Source organism: Equus caballus, chromosome 15 (genome assembly GCF_041296265.1).
Source record: "Equus caballus isolate H_3958 breed thoroughbred chromosome 15, TB-T2T, whole genome shotgun sequence".
Lineage (NCBI taxonomy): Eukaryota > Metazoa > Chordata > Mammalia > Perissodactyla > Equidae > Equus > Equus caballus.
Window position 1 is genome coordinate 45,883,418 of NC_091698.1, and position 27,353 is coordinate 45,910,770.

The 27,353-nt window shown below is 36.7% G+C and overlaps 1 protein-coding gene across 5 annotated transcripts in view; it reads left to right on the forward strand.

Moving 5' to 3' along the window:
- EXOC6B (exocyst complex component 6B) overlaps nucleotides 1-27,353 on the forward strand; it is a 579,301-nt gene that overhangs the window by 63,034 nt on the left and 488,914 nt on the right. For all 5 annotated transcript variants that reach the window (XR_011425979.1, XR_011425980.1, XM_001492091.7 and 2 more), the window contains exons 2-5: nucleotides 19,595-19,760; nucleotides 25,148-25,195; nucleotides 26,856-26,946; nucleotides 27,058-27,103. Coding sequence is in view for 3 of the 5 variants with exons in the window: in XM_001492091.7 (XP_001492141.2) it covers nucleotides 19,595-19,760; nucleotides 25,148-25,195; nucleotides 26,856-26,946; nucleotides 27,058-27,103 (351 nt within the window). In the remaining 2 variants the exon portion in view is untranslated. The remainder of the gene's footprint in view (nucleotides 1-19,594; nucleotides 19,761-25,147; nucleotides 25,196-26,855; nucleotides 26,947-27,057; nucleotides 27,104-27,353) is intronic.

A 27,353-nucleotide genomic window follows, 5' to 3' on the forward strand; every position in this document is an offset into this window, starting at 1 on the left:
AGTGTAGGTCTGCTGGCAACAAATTCTGTAAGAGTTTGTTTGTCTGAAAAAAATCTTTGTCCTCAGGTTTTGAAGAATATGTTTGCTGGATATAGAATTCTAGGTCTGCAATTTTTTCTTCAGCCCTTTAAAGATAACTTTCCACTGTCTTCTTGCTTACATAATTTGAATGACAAGTCTGTAGTCATTTTTTGTTTTTTTGGTGTGTAATTTGTCCTTTTTCCCTCCTATGTTTTTTTCCCTTTATTACTGGTTTTCAGCAACTCCAAGAAGCCTTTTCTGACTCATCTAGTTCTATACTGAACATTATTGTAGATTGCTATAATGCAAAGTGTACTGATTTAACATGTATAGATTTAAGTATACAGATTTAAACATTATGTTAATTTCTTCACAGGTTTAAAATCACCTTTAATTGTGATTTTAAACAAAATTGTATTTCCTTGTGTCCTTCTTTGCTATAGTATGGGCTCCCTCAAAGGGAAACATTCTTGTCTCTTTTTTAAGTGAATTCTCAGTAAATACTTATTAAATGAGCCTATGTTGGAAAAATGTCCAAACCACCTAGTATAGCCAGTTTTCTTAAATTTCTGAGAAAACTGTTTGTGGTTAATTATTGTATTATTTAACCATCAAATTTCTCCTGCCTTTAAAAAGTATATTTCGTCTAGTTTAGTGTATCTTTAACATTTAAAAAATTGCCCCCATTTTCCCTTATTAGGTAAATAATCAACTTATACCATAGATTGGAGAACTGGAGTGTGATAGTCATATTTCTTAGCTTTGGGAGAGTGGCCTGAACAGAATTGTTTGGAGAAGTATTTTGCTGGTAAGCAGGCTTTGTTTCTGCAGTGATGTTTGGGCCTAATACTAGATCGCCATTTTGTTGACTTCAGAGTTGGCCGCGTAGGGTATCAGATTCTCTAAAGAAGTCGTATACTCTAGACCAGATTGATTGATAATAGGTAATAGATAATTGATAATAGAGGAATCATGAAAATATATACTAGGCCTCAGGCAGATATCTAAATTAGAATCATAGAGTCATTTCTGAGAGGAAGGCAATTTACTTTACCCTCAGTTACCCATTGTAATTCCTTAGTTCCCTGTATTGAACCAATCATGTAGTTTTAGTAACCTCTCTTTTCAGAAAAATGTTTCAACATGTTAAGCTAGGCTTTCCCCAACTTATATTTTATGGCTTGTGTTTTGGAATCACTCATTCTGTTAAATTTCATTTTGAGTGTTTCAGTGCCATTTTTCTAAGTAAATCCGCATAGATCAAGGTTATTTCAGATTTTATTTTTATCTTTCAGAGTATTAAAAATAAAGTCATTTTAGTATCATTTATGTAGTTGAATATATATTTGATTTCTTGGTCTAGGTATAAAGTAACATTGGCCAGAGTGGATACAAAAATGACTACACATAGAGACAATTAATGACAGAAGTGAGATCATAATAAAAGACCATGACCATCACTCAACTAACCCTATCTTCTATCTTGGAACACAAAGGACTGTATATAGCAAGGCTGGCTGTGATATGCCAGGGCAGTGTTTTGGGAGTATAATCCAGATCATTGGTTCTGGATGCTAATATTTGAAAATTATTTCTTTACTTTTCTTTTTTTTTTTAAAGATTGGCACCTGAGCTAACAACTGTTGCCAATCTTTTTTTTTTTATTCTCCCCAAAGTCCCCGGGTATATAGTTGTATATTCTAGTTGTGAGTGCCTCTGGTTGTGCTATGTGGTACGCTGCCTCAGCATGGCCTGATGAGCAGTGCCATGTCCGCACCCAAGATCTGAACTGGTGAAACCCTGGGCCACTGAAGCGTAGTGCGTGAACTTAACCACTTGGCTATGGGGCTGGCCCCCTGAAAGTGATTTGATGGAGCAGATGTGATCTTGGAATTATGAATAGTCTTAAAATTTCTTTTCAAGGGAAGGAGCATATGAGAGGGAGGGTAAACAAAATATTTTGTTTATAATTTGCTGTAAAGATGATTTATTGCAGTTTCATATTAAACAGCTCAGGAGGCCTAAAATTTATCTCACTTGGTTCTAACTGGTGTTTCTCTCCGACACATGGTGTGAATCAACTGTCCTTCCAACTTGAAAGAACAGAGAGCTCGCTGACGCAACTCCTTTGTTCTGGGGAATTGTTTCCATTGTGCCTTCAAAAGGGAGGGACATTAAAAGCTTTGGCTCATGGCAAGTTCTCTCCAAGTTGGACACAGTTGGGGGGCTGAATGTTGGCCCAAGGAAGTGGGGTTGGTGACTTCTTTTTTTAAGACTGAACATTAACTTTCTCAAGCTCTCTATTTGACGTTATATGATTAACGGTCCCTCCTTCCTCCTTAAAATGGAACCAGAAAATCTCCCAGTTTTATATGTTGGTGTTTCCCAGGGTTCTCCTTTCTTAGATCCTAGGGTTGCTTGCATTTCTGTTCTTCCCCATAATGAGTTTTCTTTTGTGAAAATATTTACGTACTTAACAAAGGGAAACATGGAAATAGAAGGTTGAATGACAAAATCATTGTCTCAAAAGATCTCAGAAGACTGGAAAAATGTACTATATTTGTAAAAGGTAGTAAGGTGCAGATTCAGAATATCTACTGAATGAATGCAGCAATGTACAAAAACAACAACAAAAAGAGTTTATTTGATTTTAAGCTTGATATACAGCACAATATGACTGCCAGAACTGCTAAAGCGTTATTGTTAGGCTGTTTTAATAGAAGCTGAGTAACAAGGTTAAAGATGTGTCTTATTTTCCTAAATTGACCATGCTTGATTTTTGAATGGCTAATATTTATAGCATGCTCTCTCTGTGCCAGGCACCGTTTTGAGTGCTTTACTTACATTATGCCATTTAGTCTTCACGCAACAACTGTATGACGTGGTTGCCATTATTATCTGCATTTTACAGATGTGGAAACTGCATTTTACAGATGTGGAAACTGAAGTATAGAGAATTTAATAACTTGCCCAATGTCACACAATAAATAAGTAGCAGAACTGAGACTTGAATCCGGGAAGTCTGGCTGTGAAGCCTGTGCTCTTGACCACTGTGCAATACTGCCTGTTTTGCTACACTTTGAGAAGAATGTTGACTACTGGAACGTGTCCAGAGGGCAAAAACCTGAACTGAAAGGCTCTTTCTATGTAGAATAGTTGAATAATTTCAGGTTGTTTGGTCTTCAGAAGGGAAGGGAGGAATCAAGGACTTGTTCTCAGTGGTCTTTTGAGTGCAAAAATAAGATAAATGGTGAAAATTATAGGAAGGCAAATTTTACTTTTGTATAAAAACTTTGCAAAAGCTGTTGAAATGGGATTGACTGCCTTATAATGAACTTCCATTTACTGGAGATGCTTCCGCAGAAGCTGGACAAGTATGTGATAGAGATATCTAGAAAAAATTGAACTTGTGTCTGTGAGTTTGTGCTGGATCATCTCTTAGGTTCCTTTTTTATGCACATTTTTATATTAAAGAGAGATCCTTAAAATGGGCTAGTTTATACCATCCTTAAACAAATGCTTCTATGAAAAAGGGACACAATACTGATTCATAGTGGAAACATGGCACTCATGGTGTGAGAGGAGGGGTGCATCCTGATTTATTTTTGTCTAAAACATGAAAGTTTTATGTAAATAGCTTTATGATATTGGTAGAGATTTGCATATCATGTTAATGGAATAGGAAACAACAGAAAATGGCCTACTTTTCCAGTTCACAAGTCAAGTTATTTAGTAAGAGATCAGAGATTCCATCATAATAACCATCGAGGCTCCCCTGTTTCCCTTCTGTTTGAAGGATCGTGGAAGAACGTTAATTGATGGGCTTCCCAGTTGCACTAGAAGGGCTCTAGGAAACGGCCACGTCAATTTTCAAATGAAGACTTTCAGGGTATCAAGGGCCGGCCCAGTGGCGCAGTGGTTAAGTGCGCACATTCTGCTTCAGTACCCTGGGGTTTGCCACTTCAGATCCCGGATGGGGACATGGCGCCGCTTGGCAAGCCATGCTGTGGTAGGCATCCCACATATAAAGTGGAGGAAGATGGGCACGGATGTTAGCTCAGGGCCAGTCTTCCTCAGCCAAAAGAGGAGGATTGGCAGCAGATGTAAGCTCAAGGCTAATCTTCCTCAAAAAAAAAAAAGAATTTAAAGGTATCAAATATTTGAACATTTTAATACATTTTGAGATTATGATCAATAATAAGAGAAGGTTAGAATATAGAAAAGATAGTGAATTTTAACAATTCTGACCAGAGGTGATTCCTTCTTGGGTTTGTAGGGGATAGATTTTGAGGAGAAATTTTCATTCTATATTTTCACATGTATTTGATTTTTTATAATTATTAAAAATTAGACCCCAGGTTACTCTGAAGTGTTTATTCTTTTTTGATTTTTATTCAGTATTCTATTGAGCATCTACTATGAACCAGGTACTATTCTAGACTTCTTAGAATGCATTTCCTTTTTTTTGGCCGGGGAAGGTTTGCCCTAAGTTAACATCTGTTGCCAATCTCCACCTCCCTCTGTCTCTCCCTCGCCCTCCCCCCCGCAAAGCCCCATTAGATAGTTGTGTATAGTTGTGTGTTCTGATTCTTCTATGTGAGCCGCTGCCACAGCATGGCTGCTGACAGACGAGTGGTGTGGTGCTGCACTCTGGGAACCGAACCTGGGCCGCTGAAGCAGAGTGCACTGAACTTAACCTCTACACTATCGGGGTGGTTCTTTATTTCCTTCTTTCGATTGTAAAAGCAATACATGTTTATTTAAAGACAATATAAAGTTATAGAAAAGTAGAAAGAAAAAAGTCACAATTGCATTATCCAAATAAATGGCAAGTTTGTATTATTTTGGTGTTTTTCTCCTCTGCCTTCCCCTCTGTCCCATCTTCCTCTTCTTTCCCCCATCCTTTTTCTTTCATCTTATCCTTGATACAATTGTAGCAACCTGGGGAAGGTAAATGTTTCTGTGTACTGGGAATGTCAGAGAGGTTGCTTCATGTGTGAGATGATGCTAATGATGCCTACTCCAGTAGTATTATTTTTGAGGAATAAGTGAGTTAGTGCATGTAAAATGTTTAACAGAGGGCTTGGTGTGTGTTTGTAAAATGGTTACTTTTACTGTTATAATTTTTTTTTTCTGCTTTATTTCCTAACCCCCTTCCCCCCCCCCCCCCCCCCGCCCCTGGTACATAATTGTATATCTTAGTTGTTGCAGGTCCTTCTAGTTGTGGGATGTTACCATTATTATTTTGAGGTGGATTTATCCTTTAATGTTCTGGGTGATAATGGTATAGTAAGATTTCCTATATTAAACTGCTGAGTGGTGGAATAATTGGCCTCTAATTTTCTATGCTTTTCTTATGAGTTGATATTGTAACTTTTCCCCTTCATGTTCTTGAGCCATCATCACAAACTCAGACATACGCCTCAGACTTTTGCAGAACCATGGTCAGGTATAAATTGATTTAACTGCCCCATATGATGTGTGGCAGGATTTCTCTGCATACTGCTATGATAACTGCTTAATAGAACACTTAATCCAGGTCAAAATAAAGTGATGAAAAACTGCTAAATAACAGGACATGTCGCATCGCCCTTTGTTCCGCTCTCCATGACTGTCCATAACAGTGTCTAGTCTTGGTATGAGACTGATGTTTATCATTATGATACAGAGTGCTTGACTACTTTTATTTTCTACCAAATACAAATCTTTAACAGACTCCACCCCAAAAGACTTTGCCAACAAATTTTTTCTCTCCCTTGCAAGTTAGCTTGGTAATTTGGAGCATATAATCATGATGTTTGGGAGCTATCTAACTGTTTCCATTGTTGTAGCCTGATTGTCCATGATTTAATCATCCATGGTTAAGAAAAAAAGCAAAAAATGGCTCCAGGCTGCATAGTACCATAAAAAATTTCCACCTGGAAGCAATTTTTTCTAAAAGCCCTTAGGGACTGCTGTCACCCTCCCCTTTCTGTTGGCAACAAGGGCCAGAAACACCATTTCCCTTCAGAGCCAGGTCTTGTTGCAGTTTAATCATCTTCCTTCTCCTAGCTTCCAGAGAAGGTTAGAGGAGAGCTAGGGAAATAACAAATTATTCCCAGACACTTCGCTTCTCCTACAAAAGATTTCCTTGAGCCTTCTAAGTTGCTTCTTTTCTTCCTCCGATTCCTTCTTTTTCTATTTATCATTTTAGCTGAAGTACAAATTATTTGCACTGCTAGAACTTGAATTTACTTTTCCAGTGGGAATGTTTATTATTAACTCTAGTACTTGTCTTCGTAGAAAGTTCAAATATGGAAACATTTTTGGGCACTGCTTTAGGCCCTTTGCCACTTTATAATGCCTTCTCTATGGGAATACAGGCATTGTTCCAGGTGTAAAGCCTCAAGGAACTCATGGTCCAGTAGGGAAGATAGACATGTGAAGAAATCATTGCCATGTAGAGTGCTCAGTGTAGTACCCTTTCAAAAATATGAACAAATAAACATTTCAAAACAAAAGATTATCAACTCAGCTTTCCATCAGTGAGTGTCATTAGTGGTAGTGTCCATTCATTTCTAGGATAATACTAGGCATTTGTTCAAGAATTTAAGGCAAAACAAGATGATAGTTCTTCTGGTGAAATTTACCTTAAACCATACATGGTTTCATAGGTTCAAGGCCAGTTCAGATTTGCACAGTGTCAAAATGAGGGCCAGGTGGTAAATGAGGATACTGTGGCTAAGAAGTGCCGCTTATCCTGTATCACTTCTTGTCAAGGATAGGGGTAGGTGTTTCAACAGATTTTGTTTCTTCATTTTTCAAAATAGATTTTTAAATATATTCCCTAAAAATCTAGACTATTATATGTTGCAGCAGATTTTTATTGTAGATGATATTGACCTCTTTTGGGAAAAGATGCCTAGTATCAGCATGTCACTAAGTAGGAGAAAAGTAACCTTCAATATAAATCTTCAAAGAATGGACTCAAATCCTGTTTGGTGTAAATGCCTCCAGAGAGTGCAGGCTTAAATTCTCTCCGGTTTTATTAACAATTTCTTAAGTTCTACCTAGCTGGTAAGGAGGGGAGCTTCTATACTAGGTTATAGTAGTTGTAGTAAGGAGGGAGGTTTTATAGAAGGAGTGAGTTTTGAGCTGAATCTTGAAGATTGAATAGGAATTTATCAGATAAGGTGAGAGTGAGGAGATTCTGGGCAGAGGGACTACATAGTACACTCAAGTAGAGCTGTAGAGTGAATGTGGACGTATTCAGAGATAAATTTGTACATGGAGGGGTCTTATATACTATGCTATGGTCTTTGGACTTGAACCTGAGGCAGGACGTAATCCTAAAGTGGGGTGTGTGTGTTTGTGTTTCATGATCATGTTTCATTTAAAGAAGATTACTGTAAAAGAAGTATCAAAGATGGAATTAAGAAAAGAGAGGTGAAAACAGTTGTTCAGAAGAGAGGTAATGAGGACATAAGCCAAGGCAGTAGCAGGGGAGAATAGGGAGGAAGAAAAGTATGGAAGAGATATTATGGAATTAGAATTGTTAGGTCTTGGTGATTGATTAATTGGAGGGAGGTGTGAGGTGAAGTGAGGAGTCAAGGTTAATTTACGTATGTATTTGTAGTTTGGGTAACTGGGTGGCTGTTGGTACCTTCAACTGAGATGGTGAATGTAGGAGGGAAGTATAGGTTTGGTAGAAAGCTAATGATTTCAACTTTTTTATTTTTTTAAAGATTGACACCTGAGCTAACAACTGTTGCCAGTCTTCCTTTTTTTTTTCTTCTTCTTCTCCCTAAAGCCCCCCAGTACATAGTTGTAGATTCTAGTTGTGAGTGCCACTGGTTGTGCTATGTGGGACGCTGCCCCAGTGTGGCCTGACGAGTGGTGCCATGTCCGTGCCCAGGATCCGAACCCGCAAAACCCTGGGCTGCCGAAACAGAGTGTGTGAACTTAACCACTTGGCCACGGGGCCGGCCCCTGATTTCAACTTTTGACATGCACAGTTTGAAATGTTTTTGAGGATGAATGGTGTGGTTGGATATTCAGGTTTATAGGATTTGATAGAGATAGGCCCTGGTGTTACTGACTTGGGAACCAAAGATGGTTAATTAATAGCGAAAGCTGAAGTATTGATGGTATCTCTGAGGGATTATGTAGGAAGAATGAGAGGAGATGAAGGCCAAGCAGGTATTGAGGGCCAGAAGGAAGAAGAATTATTGGAAACTGATAAGGGAAATGTAATGGAAGTTGCAGGAGTAGGTATTTAAGAAGGAGGGAATGGTTAGTGGTGGCTCATTCAAAAGAGGAATCAAGTAAATGATGAACTGAAGAATGGATATTTGATTTGACAGTTAGTAGGCTTTTATTGACCTTAGCAAGAATAGGTTCACTGGGGTAATGTGAATAAGAAACAGGTTACACTGGATTGAAGGGAAAGTCTGATTTGAGGAAATGGAGGCGATGAGTATAGTCTGCTCTTTTAAGTATCTTAACTATGAAAGAAGAGAGAGAGAGAGAAAGAGAAAGGATGCCAGAAGGAAAATTATCAGAAGAGATTTTAATTTAATAGTACCTTTTTAAAAAAGGGTCGTGTTGTTTTGTTAAGAGGGGGACATGTTTTATTAAGAGAAGTCAATAGAAATGAAACATTTGAAAGTACAGAAATTAGAAAAAGTGTTGATGAAGTAACATTCCTGGAGTAGAGGAGAAATGAGATTTTTAGAACATAGGATTAATTTTTACATTGAGGTTGGGATATCTGTTTCATTGAGATAGTAAGGCACAAGTGTAAAGGTAGAGATAGAGATAGACTTGTATATTGGAATGCATTAAATGAAGAAGATTCATGCCTAATGAGCTTGAACTTTCTTTGTGAAGTATGCGGCAAAGTCATTTGTTATGAAAGAAAGTTTCAGGATCGAGGTTGAGAGCTTAAAGAGAATGGCAACAGTTTGGAATAGATGCTGTAGGTAGTAGAAGAATGAGTTGATAAATGTTTAGATGGTGCTAAGTGCCCATGTATTTGCATAATTAGCTCCATCAGAGTAAGGTTCTATATGCTACTGAAGTTGAGCCGTGAAGAGAATGGATAAATAGGCAGCCAGTTCTAAATGTTAATAGGTATAGTTGAACAGGGAGAAGTGCCCTTCCTCTGTTGGGGGACTACTTTTGGTAAAGCTTATAGGCCTTTTTATTTTGAGGATAACAACTTCCTTATATCTTTTATCAATTCTGGGAAATTCTTAGCTATTTCTTTGAATATTACCTGTTTATTATATCTTACTAGAGCTCCCATTAAGCCCGTCCTGTTCTCGATGTTCTTAACCATTCTTTAATGTTTTCTGCTATAGGTTGAGTGTTTGTGTCCCCTCAAAATTCATATGTTGAAATCCTAACCCCCAAGGTGGTGGTATCAGGAGGTGGGACCTTTGGGAAGTAGTTAGGTCATGAAGGTGGAACCCTCATGTATGAGATTATTAAGAGGACCCAGAGAACTTGCTTGCCCTTTCTGTTATCTGAGGATACAAGTTCGCTACCAGAAGAAGGGCCTCACTTGATCATGCTGGCACCCTGATCTCAGGCTTCCACTCTGCAGAACTGTGAGAAATAAATTTCTGTTGTTTATAAGCTACCCAGTCTTTGGTAATTTGTTATAGCAGCTGGAATGGACTAAGACGTTTTCCATCTTTTTTTTTTTTTTTTTTAAAGATTTTATTTTTTCCTTTTTCTCCCCAAAGACCCCCAGTACATAGTTGTATATTCTTCCTTGTGGGTCCTTCTAGTTGTGGCATGTGGGACGCTGCCTCAGCGTGGTCTGATGAGCAGTGCCATGTCCGCGCCCAGGATTCGAACCAACGAAACACTGGGCTGCCTGCAGCGGAGCGCGCGAACTTAACCAATCGGCCACGGGGCCAGCCCAAGACGTTTTCCCTCTTTTGTCTCTGTGCTGCATTTTGTGTAAGTTTTACGTATACCTCCCAGTTAAGTATTGTCCCTTCCTATTTATTAAATTTTGAATATAAATTAAAGTTTTTATTATAAGACTTCTATATATCTTTTCCAGTGTGTCTATTTTTTTATTATTTTGGTAATTCCCTCATATTTCTTTAAACATATTAGACATTTATTTTTAATTTACATGCACTTATTTATTTACTTAATGTATAGTTTTTTGTGTGAAGAAGATTGGCCCTGAGCTAACATCTGTTGCCAATCTTCCTCTATTTTATGTGAGATCAAGCCACAGTGTGGCTTGACGAGCAGTGCTAGGTGTATGCCTGGGATCTGAATTTGTGACCCCTGGGCCATGGAAGTGGAGCGCACGAACCTAACCACTATGCCACTGGGCTGCTACATGTATTTATTTTTAAGCCTTTGCAAGTCTGATTCTGTGTGTTTCTATTGATTCTTGTTTATATGCCTTGTTTTCTTGTGTGTTTTATGGTTTTTGATACTTGAGTTCCAGCTCAAAGGGATGTTATTTGTGAGAATTCTTGGAAGTATGGGTTAAGATGCATGCCTCTAGAGGAGATTTGCCTTTCTTTCAGTCAGTTTTCTGGGGGCACTAACAATCAGACAAGACTACTTTTAAAATAAATTCTCCATTTGAGGTATCTCAGACCACACAGAGAGTATTAATAGTATTAATATGGGCCTCCCTTCTGTCAGAAGGCCAGCTTGTGGCTTCAGATTCCCCCCGGGAATTTCCCCTTCTTCCCCACCCAAAGCCACGTTCCAGACAGGTAAGTTTCCTTATAGTCTCTCTTTATGGGGAAGAGTTTTTTCTACTTTCTACTTTCACTAAGGGTGTAGCCCTTGGGTATTTTGGCATAATTCATTTGGAGGCCTCTGATTAGAGTCTGCACCTTTTGTGGGCCCTAGACTTTGTCTCTTGTTTCCTGTATGTCTGTAAAATAGAAGCATTAGGTTATGGGGGATTGGGAGAGTCTAGATTCCTGTTCCAGTTTTGTTTTAGCCTCTGGAGATTTTCCTTATTTTCTTTTTTGCTTAGCCATACACGGAAAAAGCTTTAGAAAGTTAATCCAGCAGTTTTTGAAGTTTAGTAGTAGAAAGGTTTTTCATGGCATGTCCAGTCTTCCATATTGTTCATGGAATATCTTTATATTTTGCTTACTTTGTTTTCTGCCATTTTTAAGGATGGAAACTGTTTTGATACCTTTTATCCATCCTTCTTTCAGGGTCTTCATTGCTTATAATCTTAAAGAATTTTAAATTGTGGTCACTTTTGGCCATGAGGTATCAGTAAACAATCACTTGTGGATGAAATTTGACCAGAAATCGAATGTAATGTTGGCAAGTCTGGTTCCTTCTCAGAAAATCAGGAAAGTCTATGTGTGTGTTTTTTGCATATGTGTATGTATCACACACACACAATATATAGCATACACACTATATAATACACATATAGATATATGGATGTATACTATATACATATGTATGTACATATATATGTACATATATATTATATACAACACACACATCTACAAATGATGTCACTTATGTTGATTATAGTTTGATTTAGTGATTCTGGGAAACTTGGTTGGTCTGATTTTCTTAAGCCCATATTAAATTTACATGCATAAGGAGACCAGGACTATTCACTTAAGTGTTTGTAATACCTACACCCATTGGTTTGTTTTCTGTATTAATAGCTTTATGATCTCTGTCATTGGAACCATAATAATAATTTTAAGGGTGGAGACTCTGGAGCATTTCTTCAATTAATATACAGTCTTTAAAAATATTTACATACCTCTTCAGAGAAATTGTTTAATTGAATACTTAATATCTCTTGTAAAAGATCTTGGAGTTTTACCAACATCCCCAGATTCAGGTTCATTATGATGGTGGTAGATATTAAGTGAATCAGTAGATTCATTTAGCTCCAACTTTGCACGTTTAAGTGTTAAACTTGACACTTTGAATTCTGTGCAAAGAAACTGGAGCTCATCTACCAATGTTAATTATAACCTTGTATATACCAACTGTATTACTACTCTGCTTTCAACGGTTTTCCAGTTTAGGTTCAATGGATATCACCAGGCTATAGATGGATTATTTCTTTTATTTGGCAGCAACATTGAAATCCAATTTTTAGCTGCCAGATTCATGATTACCCCTGAAAGCTGCAACAGAATAAATCTTTTTGCACTTAACACAAATTGATACAGAGACCAAAATGTTTATTCCAAAATGAAGCCACTAACGTATCTTCTAAGTGCCTTCGTGTTTGCAGTTACTTATGGTGATTAATTGTTCTAACAGTGTGATAGAATCATGATAGTAGTTATGACAGTCTCTATATCCTTTCTTTTTAAAGATTGGCACCTGAGCTAACATCTGTTGCCAATCCTTTTTTTTTCTTCTTCTTTCTTCTTCTCCCCAAAGCCCCCCAGTACATAGTTGTATATTCTAGCTGTGAGAGCCTCTGGTTGTGCTCTATATCCTTAATATAGAGTTTCCTTGCTTTCATTAGTTTATTTCCTAATAGTCTGTTGTTGACCTGACTGATGTTTTGTGACAAGTCCACTTTCCTGTGCTGTTAACCAATACCTGGTTTTTAGTAGGCTCTTTGGCTAGATGCTGGTTGAAACTTCTCTACCCTGTTTTTATCTCTCTGAAAATAGCCGTCGTGGAGATGTGGGGTTCCCTTCCTGCCTTGAGGGAGATCTCCATCACAACATTCTTTTGGTTGCATGTGCTATCTTGGTGAAGCCAGTTGGGTAGGTTGGAATCTACAAGGGTGGAGAAAGGGTTTAAATGTATTTGATCTCCAGTGGCAGTACAAAAACATTTGGGTATGGTCTTCAGCTTAGACTTCATTAGCTAGCACATGTTTCCCTGTCATTAATGCTATACAGTGATCTACTTTCACCTTTATGCACTCAGAGCATCAAAATTGCCATAGTAATGTCTGAATTAAATTGATAGACAAACTGAGGTAAGGAGGGGGAGGGACTTTAAACTCCTCTTGACCTCCTATAGTTTCTCTTTCAACATTGTGCTCAAATCTGTTTTTTCCACTTTATTTTTAACTTTTGGAATAAACAGAAATACTAATGACACTTTTATGGAGCTTAGTGAGAAGAAAATGCTTCAGGACTAAAATCATGACAGAAGTTAAAAAGAATATATATGAAAAAGAAAAGACCAGAATTAACTTTAGAATTTTTTCTTGGGTTAATCAAAAACAGAAACCAAGTGTTGCATCCTTTGTGTCTTGAAGTTCTTGGTTCTGAAAACATCTCAACAGATAAACTTTGTTGGATGTGATACCCTTCTGCGACCAACTTTGAGACAATCAGAAACCTACATCTTAGTCTCCTACCTTACCTTCTCTTACTCTCTCTTCAGTATACAGGCATGATGTCTTCCGTGCCAGGCTCTGTGCCAGGAGCTGGGGATAAATGGTCAAGACACAGTCTCTTACAAGGAGATTCATGTTCCAGTGTGGGGAAATTGACAAGTGAATGGACAATCAGAATATAGTTTAATAAACGCTCTGATGGTGTGAATAACATAGGAGGAGCACATAACAGAGTCTTTGTGATTAGAGAAGGTTTCTCAGAAAAAGTAAGGTGTGAGCTGAGATTTGAAGAGTGAATGGGAGTTAACTCTTAACTAAAATGGAAAAAAAGGGGGAAGAGCAGTCTAGGTCCTGGGAACAAGATTCCTTAGTGTTATGTAGACTTTGACTTGCTATTGGTTTTCTTTGATTTGCCTGCTCCCTTTGAAGACTGAACAATGTGCATGTAGGATACTTTCCCTTGCAAGTAGCAGGGTATTGAGGGAAAGTGGAAATAGGAAATTCCCTTAAAAGAAGAAATTTATTAGCTCACATAACATGAGGTCTGGAGATAGAACTCTTTCAGGGTTGGGGCATCATCAAGGGCCCACGTGTTTTTCATCTTTTCCCGTTGCCATGCTCAGATTATTGACAATATCTTCTTTCATCTCAGGATGGTTACTGCATCCCCAAGCATCCTACAGGACAATGTCCAAAATAGGGAAAGCAGTTTGTTTTCCTGCATGCTTCAGGAAAGAAAACCTTTTCTTAGATCCTCACTGCCAGACTTCCCTTCTCATCAGTGAAAGTTGTTATCTGTTAAGTGGTTACTGATAAGGGGAATGGAATTACCATGATTGGTTTACAGGTTAATTAGTATTTACCCCTTGCAGTAGGATGGGAAGGTGAAATACCAGAACAAATTGGGACTTTTCCAATAGGAAAAAGAATGGAATAGCTATTGTGTAGACACAACTAATAGGCAAATAACTTATCTTGAAGTAGAAGTGTGTGCGTGCGTGCATCTCTCTTTTTTGAATCGCTTAGCTTTGTGTCAGGCTTCGTATTGCATTAGCTTTTCCTAATTGTGTTTTCTTTGGGAGTCAGGCCCAGATTTATCAGTAAGAAGCAATGTAATTTTTTTTGTTTTTTAAAGATTGGCACCTGAGCTAACATCTGTTGTCAATCTTCTTTTTCTTTTTTTTTCTTCTTCTTCTCCCCAAAGCCTCTCAGTACATGGTTGTATATTCTAGTTGTAGGTCCTTCTGACTCTGCTATGTGGAATGCCGCCTCAGCATGGCTTGATGAGCGGTGCTGGGTCTGCACCCAGGATCTGAACCTGTGAAACCCTGAGCTGCTGAAGCGGAGTGTGTCAGCTTAACTGCTTGGTAATGGGGCCGGCCCCAGAAATGTAATTTTGATTGAGGCATTTGACTTTTCTTGGCCTCAGTTTCCTCCGTTATCCAATAAGGGCCTTGTGTTCCATCTCTAAGACCTCTTTCAACTCTAACATTTTAGGAGTCCATGTGGCTTTCTTGCTCTCCTTGCTCTAAAAGGAGACAACAGACTGATGTGCTACAGAGGACACTTTCTAGCTCTGTGAATTTGTCAAGTTACTTCGTCGTCTTGGGTTTCAGATTCCTCATTTATGAAATGGGAATAATGTCTCATTTATAAGGTGCATAGGATTTAAATGAGATAATATATGCTCATTAACATTATTTAGTTTTCTCTTTTGACAGACTTAAGTTGCTATTGGCTCTAGTAAATGATAGAATCCTGTAATGGTTCACTACAGGGGAATAAAGTGCCATTTTGTAAGTTAAAATCTCTCTCTTAGTATGCACATGAAATCTAGTTGAGATGTTTAGAAATATGTGTCAGATATAGACACTAGGATGAAACATTTTACTGTTTGTAAAAACTTGTGGTTTATTTGGGGTCTTTTTGGAAATTAGACTCCATAAGGCAGCATTTATGTAGTTGAGTCAAAATTAGGCTGTAAAGAGTTGTTAATTTCCAAGCCTTTCTTCTTGTTTACCTTTTACTAGGTACTAGACTATTCTTTGGATTATCACAAATAATCAAACCAGTGGAGCAGTTTATTTTGTACATAGTCTTGTTTAACTGTGACGTGCCTGTGGCACACTTATGTCAAGAGCATATGACCTTGTTCTCAAGATCCTGCTTTCTGTTGGAAGTGGACATTTAAACATTAGAATATTTTATATAAAATATAATTTAATAGCTAGTTACAAGTCTTTGGCCAGCAGTTATTATAGAATATAATTTTTAGATTTTTAAGCAGTCCCTCTTACTTGGCCACGTCAGATTTAAGTTTCAGGGACTGTTAGAAATGGACGATCACTAGATGGCAGTCTTTCTCTAGTTTAAGTCATTTATTCGGGGTGGGAGGGGGCAGCTACTCTTTGTTCAAGTACAATGTTGGCTACCAATATTAAGTTAACTTTAGTAGGTCTATGACCTTTCCAGAATTTAGGACTTGCTTATTTTTGTTTTTAGCATTTTATATCTGATACTTATGTTGGTTAGCACAGAGAAAGGCTGAGATACACTTGAGATGCTGATACAAGTTGAACTGTTAGGTAATGATCTAGAACTGCGTTTTCCTATGGTAGGCAATTTGAAATAAAACCTTTAAATAAGTGGTTTTTAACCTCTTTGATAACCAGATGGAAACTATGGATCAGTTCCCCTAAAATTACATATGTGTGCTTTTGCCTCTTTACATAAACTCTTCACACAAAATCCACATAAAATCTGGAAATAGTGGATTTTCTGATGCATACTCATGGAACACAAGTTTATTAAATAAAGTCCCAAAATATGGGAGTTTTACATTTTATTCTAACTTTTTAAATTCTCGAAAGATACTCAGCGGATCTACTGTAAATCTTTGTTATTCAACATTATTATAATTAAAAAGAAAATTAGAATCATAAAGGCCCTAAGATAGGAGAAACAGACAGGTGGCTAGTGATAAGGATGTAGAAAATTCATTAACTTGTTTTGAACTACCTGATTATGCTGTTCTGAAAATGTATCGTCTTTACATTATTATTGACTGAACTGGAAAGTGAAAGTGAATTGTAGAAATTTAAGGCTAAGCTGATACTACAGAGAATTTGTGATTGATTGCTTCCTGTTTTCTAAATGAGAAGGCTGAGGGTCGGAGAGATTAACTGAGTTGGGGAAGACTCATAGCTAGTTAAATACATTGCTAGAACCAAGGCCACACAGTCAGGCGGCTAAAATATACCTTTCCTTTCTTTGATTTATATTTTTATAGGAAGTTCAGGGAGCTAGAGAGGCATTATTAATATAAGTTATCAATTTCTTAACTTTGGGATTTTCTTCTCTTTGAGGTTGTCTTTTGTGATATTAATGTAGATCTTTGGAGGAAAAAATGACAAGTTTTTAATAGTAGAAGGAAGTAGACTTGCTCCTTAACTTAGAAGTATTACTGGGTCAAGACATAACTGAATTTGAAACCAAGAGGTTGCCTAATATTGAATAATACCTACTTATGCCATTTAGATTGATGAATTTTCAGTGGTTATTCTTCTTCTTCAAATGGCAAGGGGTATTGGTATCTTTACCTGGAAACCTTTCTTTTCTTTTCCTTTGGAAGGGGAAACCTTATGTTTATTTAAGATTAGTTGAAATGTCAATGCTAGATTCTGCCTTGTGTGTTCTAAATAGCTCCTTCAGGCAAGTGGTTATTCTATAGTGTGTCTTAATTCTCAAAGCAGAGTTTGTTTATAATTTATTTGAAGATCTCTTCCCTTTATTTCAAAGTAAGGAGACTAAATCTGGATTGCTCTGGTTTTTCTGAAGTAAGTGTTCAGAATTTTTATTGGAAGCCAAAGTTGTATATGTGTTGTCTATGGTTACTGCTGAGTTTTGGGCAGTGGAACTGATCTGCTGAGGAGAGTGTGCTTTCTTATCTGCAGGATCAAGGTGGTGATCTTGTACCCACAAATGGTTATAGAAACAGAAAATGTTGGTAATGAACAAATATATATTTGTTGAACAAATATCAGAGATCAAAGAGGTCTTAGAGATAATGTTAGTCATTCATTTAGTCAGCTAATGTTTACTTACTTCCTACTGCCTGTCTGGTACTATTCTAGAGGTATGGTGATGAATATGGCAAAGTTCTTGCCTGGGAGCTTACACTCTAATCGGGATGGGTTGGGAGAAGAGATGGGCAATGAACCATGGATGATGAGAAGGAAAAAGTTGTTTGAAGATATAGAGGATGAGCATTACTAGCATAAGAACAGCAAAAACAGAATTCTTGAGCAAGAGAAGAGGCTAAAAAAAAAAGCCAGTGTAGCTGGAGCATAGAGGATGGAAGGAGGCTAGGGGTAAAACTAGAGAGAGAGATAATCAGAGGCTGGATTATATAGGATCTTATAGGCCATGGTAGGGATTTAAGATTTTTATTCCTTTTGTAAAGAGAAGCCATTAGAAAGATTTAAGCAGGAGGATAACATTTGAATTATTGCCCTACAAAGATCATTTTAACTGCTATATGGAGAATGTCTGCATTGAGGTGGGGAGTGGAGGAAATGGGGAATGCAGAATGGAGACTTTTAAGAGGCTGTTATATTGGTCCACAGTGGCGATGACACAGATTGAGACTAGGATCTTAGTGGAAGTGGTGGGATGTGGTCAATTTTAAGTTACGTTTTGGAGGTTGAGTTGTCAGGACTTACTAATGGATTGGATGGGGTGTATGATAGAAAGTAGTGGATTAGGAGTGATTCTTGGATTAGGGTTTTTGACTTGGCCAACTGGATAGTGCCATTAGCTGTGATGTGATGTGTGAATGGTGGGGAGATTTGGGGAGGAACAGGTTTGGAGGTGAAGATAGTTTGGTGGTAGGTAATTTTCTTTTTGGTGTTAAATTTGAGATGGTTTTTAAAAATCGTTGGAGTTGTTAAATAGTAGCTGGATATTTGAGTGCTCAGGAAAGTGCTCTGAATGGTAGGTGTAGATTAGGAAGTCATCACTATGTAGATGGTATTTTAAAGCCATGGAATTAGATGGCATTGCTTGGTAGAGAAGAGAAGAGGTTTTAGGAATATTTAGAACAAGAATAGAAGAGGATATCCCAGAAAGGAGATTGAGAAGGCATGCCAGTGAAAGGGTAAAAACCCCACATTAGTGTGCTATATTGAAGTCTAGAGAAAAGAGTGTTTCAAGAAGAGGGATGTATTAAACCATAGCAAATGCTACTGTTAGGTGGAGTAAGATGAATGCTAACTGTTGGGAGGTGACGAAGTGGAAAGGACTTTTGCTGGGAAGTGCGGCCAAGAAATAAGATAGTAGCTGGAGGGAAATGTGAGAAATAAGATAGTAGCTGGAGGGAAATGTGTAGGTAAGGACAGATTTCTGAAAGCCATGTTTATATACCCAAGAGAATGATTTAGTAGAATGGGAGAAATATGTGATGCAGGGGAGAGATAAAAGGGACTACTTGCAGGAGTAGAGTTCTTGAGACAACAAGAAGGATTGACTATAGAAAAGAGCTTGGAACACTTTTTCCATTGTTATGGGAGGGTGGACAGAGTAGGAGTTACAGATGTAAGTGGGTTAGTTGGTTTTAGTAGGAGAAGAGGAAATATTTCTTTGTTTTTTTCTGTGAAGTGTGTAGTCAGGTCAGCAGCTGAGAGTGAGGGGATGGACATTTGAGGAGAGGAAAAAGTTCAGTTCTCACCTATAGTTATTTGGAGATATAAAGTGATTTTTTTGGTGCTGGTAATGGTGGTAAGGAGGATAGTTTTAGTGGTATTATCTAGCAGTATTTTTTGAGTGCCCAATTTAGGTTTGTGATTATATAGCTAAACTGAGTCTACCCAGCACAGCTGTGTGATTTTTCTCCAGCAGTATCAGCTTCTTGGGTATAGTCATGGAGTAATTGGATAGTTGGCTTTATCCCAAACTGAGTTTTTCTAGATTAGTTTAACTGAGAAAGAAAGGTGCAAAGGAGTTGTAATTCAGTCCTTTCATTGTGGTGAGACTTCTAAGGTGGATACTATCAAATACTTAAATATTTTTGAATGAGCAAGGAAGCAAAATTTTGGGTTTTCTTAAAAACTCATCTAGCCTGGGGACAATATTAATACAATTGGATTACTCTGTGGTTGATGTGCCTTAAATATTTAATTGACAAATAAATTTGCTTCTGGTTTTATAATTCTTTCTTAGAAGTCAATCTGGTGTAATCTTCATGCCATTTTTTTAAAGGTCTGTCTATGATGGTGAAGAACATGGACGATTCATGGAGAAGCTTGAAACTCGCATCCGCAATCATGACCGAGAAATTGAGAAAATGTGCAACTTTCATTACCAGGGCTTTGTGGACTCTATAACTGAACTGCTGAAAGTAAGAGGAGAAGCCCAAAAACTCAAAGTAAGGAGACGCTAAGAGAGACTTGTTTCTCTGTCTGGGGTTTTGATTAACGTTAAAGTAGTAGGGAATATGTTGCAGGTTACGTATTTGTAGTAAAGATTTTCACATAGGAAGGAAGGAATTTGTGCTGGAACATAGATATTTGGGATTATGGCTTTTAGCTAGAAAGAAATCTCTTTTCAGTTAAAATTTTTTTGGAATAACTACATGTAGATGAGAACCAGCTACGGAATCAGTAACAGTTTCTTTCAAACAGAAACTCAATTGACTCTTCATGTCATCCATCTACTTCCTTGCTAGGTAAAAGCCATCACTATAGGATGATGGAATTGGAGGGCATAGCCACAGAAGTCTTAGCCAGCATGGCAACCTAAGTGAAAGGGAAAAAAATCAGTGATAGTTGTGGAGTGTCTTCTATCAAAGCACGAAGATTCTTTCTTGATATGACAGATTCAAGTTCAGGAAGCAGACTAGCCATATTGGTCTGGTCCTGGCATAGCAAATTCACTTATGTTGGATAACTGACTTTGCTTATGGATCTTAAATCTAACACTTCACTAAACTCTTATATTATTTCTAATAATTTGTGTGTAGATTTTTTTTTGTATTCTCTGAAAACACGTATATGATGTATAGGTAATAATAGTTTTATTTCCTTCTTTAAAGTCCTTATGCTTCTAATTTCTTTCTTTTTTTTTTTTTTCTCTTTCCTTTCCTTTCTTTTTTGTCTTGTTATTGGAATTTGAATTAAAATCCCAAAAGGATTTTCCTGGGGCATGGGATAACTTGCCAATGAGTATAAAATGGCAAGAATACATTGGTAAGAAAACTGAAGAAACAGTTTTATTGAGGGACGAAGTGGGCAATTAGATGTTAAATTACATTTTAAAGCTACAGTGATTTAAAAGCTAATTTGATTGCAAAACCTGACCTGAAGGGACATGAAGCTATCAAACTTCTTAATATATTTTATTTAATATAAACTTTTGTATTTTGCTATAAAAATATTAATGTGTTTGATTATGGGATTCTGTCCTGGTGCCCTTTGGGGGATGTTATGTAGTATACAATATGTACCATATTATGTTTATAAAATCTCTAAAATTCTAAAGTCCAAAAAACACAGTGGGTCCCAAGGTTTCAAATAAGAGTTTATGGACCTGTACAACAACTGTCCACTCAGCTTGTGAAATATAATATTGCCAACACGATTAAGTCTCTCTTTTGTACCCTTCTCAATTGTTTCCTTCACCCTTCTCTCCAAAATGAACAACTCTTCTGATTTGTTGTTAATATTCTATAATTTTAGTTGAAATTAAGTTAGATCCCTTTCTCATTCAACACACCAAAATTAGTTTCAGATGAACTAAAGAGTTAAATGTAAAAAGTTAAACCATAAAGGAACTAGTAGAAAATAATTGAATATTTATGTGATTTTGGGAGTGAGGAATACGTTTCTAAACACAATTCCTAATCCAGAAAGAAAACAATTGCTAGATTTGATGATGTTAAAATGAAAGAACCTTTTCTACATACAAGTTAAAAATTAAAAAGTAAATAATAAATAAAAAATGTTTACGAATACATTTGACAAATGATCGACATCCTTAACAAAAAAATCTTTACAAATTAATAGGAAAAATATGGACCCTCTAATAGAAAACTGAGAAATACTCATTAATATACAGTTTACATAAGAAGAAATACAAGAGTACAATTTAGAAATAATTAAGCAAATGCAATTTTAAGCAAAGTGCTACCTAATAAAAGGATGAAGATGAAAAAATGATATTTAAGATTGGAGATGATACCAATCAACTAGGGAAGCCCTGATTGGAGTGTAGGTTGTTACAGGCTTTGAGGAGAGCAGTTTTATTTATCAATACTTAAAACTCCACATAGTTTTAAGATTTATTCTAAGGCTATAGGTGCATGTATGAGGATGTTCATATGATTTTTTTTTTAATAGGTAAAACTTTAAAATGTCCCTAAAACTCGGTTAGTTAGGATTACTAAAATAAACCATAGTATATCCATTTGAAAGAATAATAAACTACAATATGTTGTTGAAGCATATCTGGCATGGGATAGTATTAGAAATGTTTGTTTAATGTATAAAGCAGATTAAAAAGTATGAACAATTTGATTCTATTTGAAATAAAAACTTATGCTGAATTTTTTGGGCTGAACAGCCTTAAATGGAAAAAAGTGTCTGAAATGTGTGAAAACAAAGAAATGGGGCTCCTGCCAGGAGCTGTGTGTACTATTTGTCTTCGCTCAGCCATCCCAGCTTCCCACCCTCACCTTAGGCTGTTCTTTTCTGTGCTCCTTGGACACCTGTATTTCAGATTTCTCCCTCTGCTCCCTGGGCCCTTTGTCCACGATGGGCAGCAGGGTACTCTGTCTCGTTTCTGATGTAGTCGTGTGGTGGAGCACCTCCTTCAAGGCAGGTAGCATTGAATATTGCACATAATGCTCACCAATTTCTGATATCACTTGCTGGTTGGTAATCATCTTCTCTTCCCCCTCCTTCCTTCATATTGCTTCAAGTGGCAAATTCCTGCAGATAATTCAGGGTGCCGCTGAGGGAAAGCATGAAGTGGAGGCTACCAGTTCAGGGTTTTTGGCTGCTTCAGGCTCCACTTGCTTACTCTGAGAGCCGAGGGGATTAAAATCTAGCAGCACACCTGGGATGCTCTGCTCTAGGGGGATCCATTCAACCTGGGTTAAGAATCTATGAAACAGAAATTCTTGAACTCTTGAAAAAAGTTTAGAAAATGGAAAAGATTAAGTATTAACTACTGTCAATACTATTTTGACATAACAAAAAAAAGAAACTAGATTCTTTAGGATGCCTGCTATTTCTTTTGATTCACACTATGTATGTATTTATATATATCTATCTTTATATTTCTGTTCTCTGAAACAAGAGGAGTAGCATCCTAGACAGGTAGTATAGTTTCTTGTTGTTGTTAAAATAGTATTGAAATAGTAATTATCTTTCTTATCAGAAGCATTGGTTAGACTCCTATGGATGTGTTTTAGAACTGTGGTTTGCACAAAATCAATCTAGTGGGCCATGATTAATATTTTTAACAAAAATTGAAATAAATAGAATAGAATAGAAAATAATAAAGTGTATTACATACATAAGGGTAAACATTGTTTCTTGAAAATTTTGTTTTGTTTTCGTGAGTGTGTATGTGTGTATCTGTATGCATTCCCTATACTTCTGTACTGGGTTACCATGTAAAATGTACTTCTTACAGTGAGTTTGAAGTAAAAAAAAAGTTTCAGAAATGGTGTCTTCATAAAGTAAACAAGATATTCTAGTAGAGATAATGATGCTGAATTTAGTTTGGAATTTAGTTTAGTATGAAAGTTTGAATTTTATGAGATTTCCAGTTTTATTTATTTTTTTTAAAGATTTTATTTTTTCCTTTTTCTCCCCAAAGCCCCCCAGTACATAGTTGTATATTCTTCCTTGTGGGTCCTTCTAGTTGTGGCATGTGGGATGCTGCCTCAGCGTGGTTTGATGAGCAGTGCCATGTCCGCGCCCAGGATTCGAACCAACGAAACACTGGCCGCCTTGCAGCGGAGCATGCGAACTTAACCACTCGGCCACAGGGCCAGCCACAAGAGATCTCCAGTTTTGAATATAAACAATCTAATTATTCTTCACTAACTACCATGGAGGGGTCAACACTGGCGCTCAAGGCAACCCTCCCCATTTTTATTCGCATTGCCTGAAAGCTTTTTCTTGTATTGAGGTGATATTAATCCTACTTTCTAGTAACATTCATGTATTGGTTTGAGCAATAAGCACTGTTTTTAGGGCAGCACTGTTCTTCTGATAGCTCTTCAGGTATTTGAAGGACAGCTGTCACTCAGCTATGGTGTAAGTGTCCAGGTATGGTGTAAGTGTCCAGGTATATTGTATAGTGTCTCTAAATGAATATTTTTCCTCTCTTTGGGCTAAAAATCCCTTTATGTATTTTTCATGTGGTGTAGCTTTGAATCCTTCTCTAAATGTATTCACATCTAATCTAACTGTGCTTCAGGTTGTCAAGGTCTTCCTAAAACATGGCATCTGAATGTAATTCTCATAGTGTGATCTTATAGCCTTACCATCTCACTTATTCTAGATCAAGGATCAGCAAACTATGTCTTGCAGGCCAAATCCAGCTTGCCTCATTTTTTTGGTAAATAAAGTTGTATTGGAACACAGCACTGCTCATTCATTTACATTATATTTATGGCTGCATTTTTGCTACAGTGACGGAGTTGAGTAGTTAAATAATTCAAATTAAATACATTTGGAAAACACTCTGTATGATATCCCCTTCTTGAACATTCACAGTGCATGTAGAAAATTAAAAGCTTTAAGAAGTCCTGTATAAACTAACCTGGTTAGTGGTATTTCCTATACATAATGTGTGTGTGTGTGTGTGTATGTGTGTGTGTGTATGTTTGTGCACGTGTGCACCTCTGTGTGCATGTGCAGAGTATTTATTGACTAACATTTCTTGGTGTTCTAAGGGAGATAATAGAAAATGCTGGGTTAAGGGAATGCCTTAAAAATGTAAGGAGTGGCAGTTACTGGTGGAAGGGTAGAAAGTCTCTATTAAAGAAAACTTTAGAAGTTAATATTGCTCATATTTTGGTAATGTCTGAGATGGTTAGGAAATTACTATTCTATGCACTTAATTTTTTTTTATGTCAGTTGAGTCTTCAAGAGTGGATACCAAAAAAAGTGGTACCAATACCTTTAAATTATGTACTCTAGATAATTTTAAGGCTTGTTCATGTAGTTTTGACTGCCTGATGGGGAAATTAATTTAGAAAAATGGGAATATGTAAGTGTTAGGAACTGTTAAGAATTAATGATACAAAAAGAATTGATAAAACATTTTCTTAAATTAGGATAATAAATAGGGAAATTTGACCTGAGTTTAAAAGTTCAATTTATACTCTAGTTTTCCAGGAATACATTGGTGAAGTAAGGAATATCTATGGTAAAATTTGTTCTTTCTACACTTAGTAGAGATCGTAAGGTTCTTTGTGTGTTATTTTTTCTTTCCTTTTTTTCTCTTTTCTCTCCAAAATAAAAGTGTGATTTTTAGTAGCTATAGTATCTTAGTTTAGAATATTCCAGACTGAACATATCTTTTAGTAAATTTTTCTTTTCATTGTTCAAAAGGTCATGCGAATTTTCAGTAGAAAAGTGCATATAATTTAAACCCAAGAGAATGCCACTAAACCAAAATGATGGAATACTGAAGCTATCTGAATACCTATCCTTAGTCTTTTCATTTTAAGTTTTGATCTTATCCAATTATTGTCTAAATGTCTGTTTCTTATGAGTTTAAATTGTCTTCTCTCCACAGAATCAAGTGACGGATACTAATAGAAAACTACAACATGAGGGAAAGGAAGTAAGGCCAGTTTACCTTTCGAAAAAATCTTTTCTGTTTCTTGTCATTCTCTTTTTGATAACTGTGTTCTTGGTTTAGTGGCTTGTAAGACGATAGCTGGAGGAACTTGGACATTATTGTTGCTTCTCCTAATGTTTATCTGAATTACATGAATATAACCACTAGAAAGCTTAATGAGAGAGGATGTACCCTTCCTTAGCTGTACTTTTACATCATGTGAGTAATCATAAAATGGCCATTGCTGTTGCCTCTGCCTGGATTGCTCTTTCTCCAATATTTACCTGCTTCAGACCTTTGCTGAAATGTTACCTCCATAATGAGGCCTTTCTAACCACCTTATTTGAAATTACAGCCTCATTCTCACCCCCTTTATTCTTTTTACCTGCTTTGTTTTTCTCCATTGCACCTATCATGCTCTGATATTATAGATTTTTACTTAAATGTTTGTTTTTGTCTGTTGCTTTCATTAGAAATTAAGCTCCATGAGGTCAGGATTTTTTGTTTGTTTTATTCATTGTCTTCCTTATTCCCTCTACCTGCGTAAACAGTGACTGGCACAAAGTGGGTGCTCCATAAATATTTGTTAAAAAAAAGGAATCGTTGATTCTGTTAATTGATGTACTCACCATTTAAATCATCACAGTTTACAAGATTATTTTACATCCATTTTCTCACTTGATCCTCATGGCAGATCTGTGACAAATTCTGGACAGGTATCATCACTATTTTATTGATGTGGAAACTAAAACAGATGATTTGCTAAAGTTTACATAGTAATTGGCAAGGCTGGGACTAAACTCCAGGTTTTCTGACTTGTAGTCCATTACTGTTCTCTGTATCATATACCTTCCTTGCCGCCTAATACTTATACTGTTTGGTTTTAGCAATCTTTAAGAATACGTTTTGATTATTTTGTCAGTGACTTAATCAGGGCTATTCTCTTTTGTTCTTTTTAGCGTGGTATCTAAGCAGATAACATTTCTAGGTATGGGTATAGGATGAATGCTACAAGAGGCTGCATAGATTACTGCTTTTTAAAAGTTTGTCTCACATATTTTAAATTATGCAGAGAGTGCATAATAGACAGTTTCTTCTAGTTATATTGTACTATGACTTCAGATGGAAGCCTTTAAACAGCTATGGGAAGAAAAGTAAGTTACTCTTTACTAAACTAGAACACTTGGAAGAGCCACAGCATCTAAGTGTGTGGTTTATTTGTTGAAGTAGAGATCTAGTTGAAGATTATTTTCAAGACTCATTTGAAGCTGTATAGGAAGCACAGTTTTCCTCTAGAAGTCTAGCACTGTTGAAGGAAATAAGGGTCTTCTCAGAAGGTTGATGAAACTATAAATCATGAAGAGTCTGGATAGGGTTTGGAGAAAATCTGCATATTTTTTCTTTTCTCCTAGATAGCCCCTGAATTTTAGGATTTCATTTTACCTAGCCTGGCCTAGTATAGTATGTATCTTGGGGAGAAAGTGGGAATCCAGGCAGGAATGTTTTACTGGTTGAGAAATGGAGTTCCTTAGTGCACTTGGCAGGTCTTACTATGAAACTGTCTGGGATTTTCTGATGAATTGAGCACAGGGTGGAAAAATGTGACTGAAAGCTTTTTATTTACAGCTGTTGGCATAATTCAGTTTTTTTCCCTCTTGCCAAGCTGGTAATAGCAATGGAAGAGCTGAAGCAGTGTCGACTACAGCAGAGAAATATTTCTGCCACTGTTGATAAATTAATGCTGTGTCTTCCAGGTGAGCAACTAGAAATTGAGCAGGACTTTTGATGCAATTCCTTTAGCTTTAATTAGTCTTTCACTTTCTCTAAATAATGCTTGTATGCTCTATTTTCCCTTCTCTTTCAAGTCTTGGAGATGTATAGCAAACTGAGGGACCAGATGAAAACTAAAAGGTAAGATTTTTTTATTGAATACTTTTTATTATCTAAAGTTTGTTATTTAGAGTATTTTTAAGGTCCATCTTTAGCATAACCTTTCAAAAAATAATTAAGTTCATGTAACATCTTCTCTAGCCTTTTGTATATCTACTGGTATATCCGAGACTTATTTACATATACTAGTGGTACGCTGATCTATTATGTCATGTATTATGTTTAATAAAAAAGGCTGCTGACAGTTTGATTTTTAGAAGACTCAATCTTT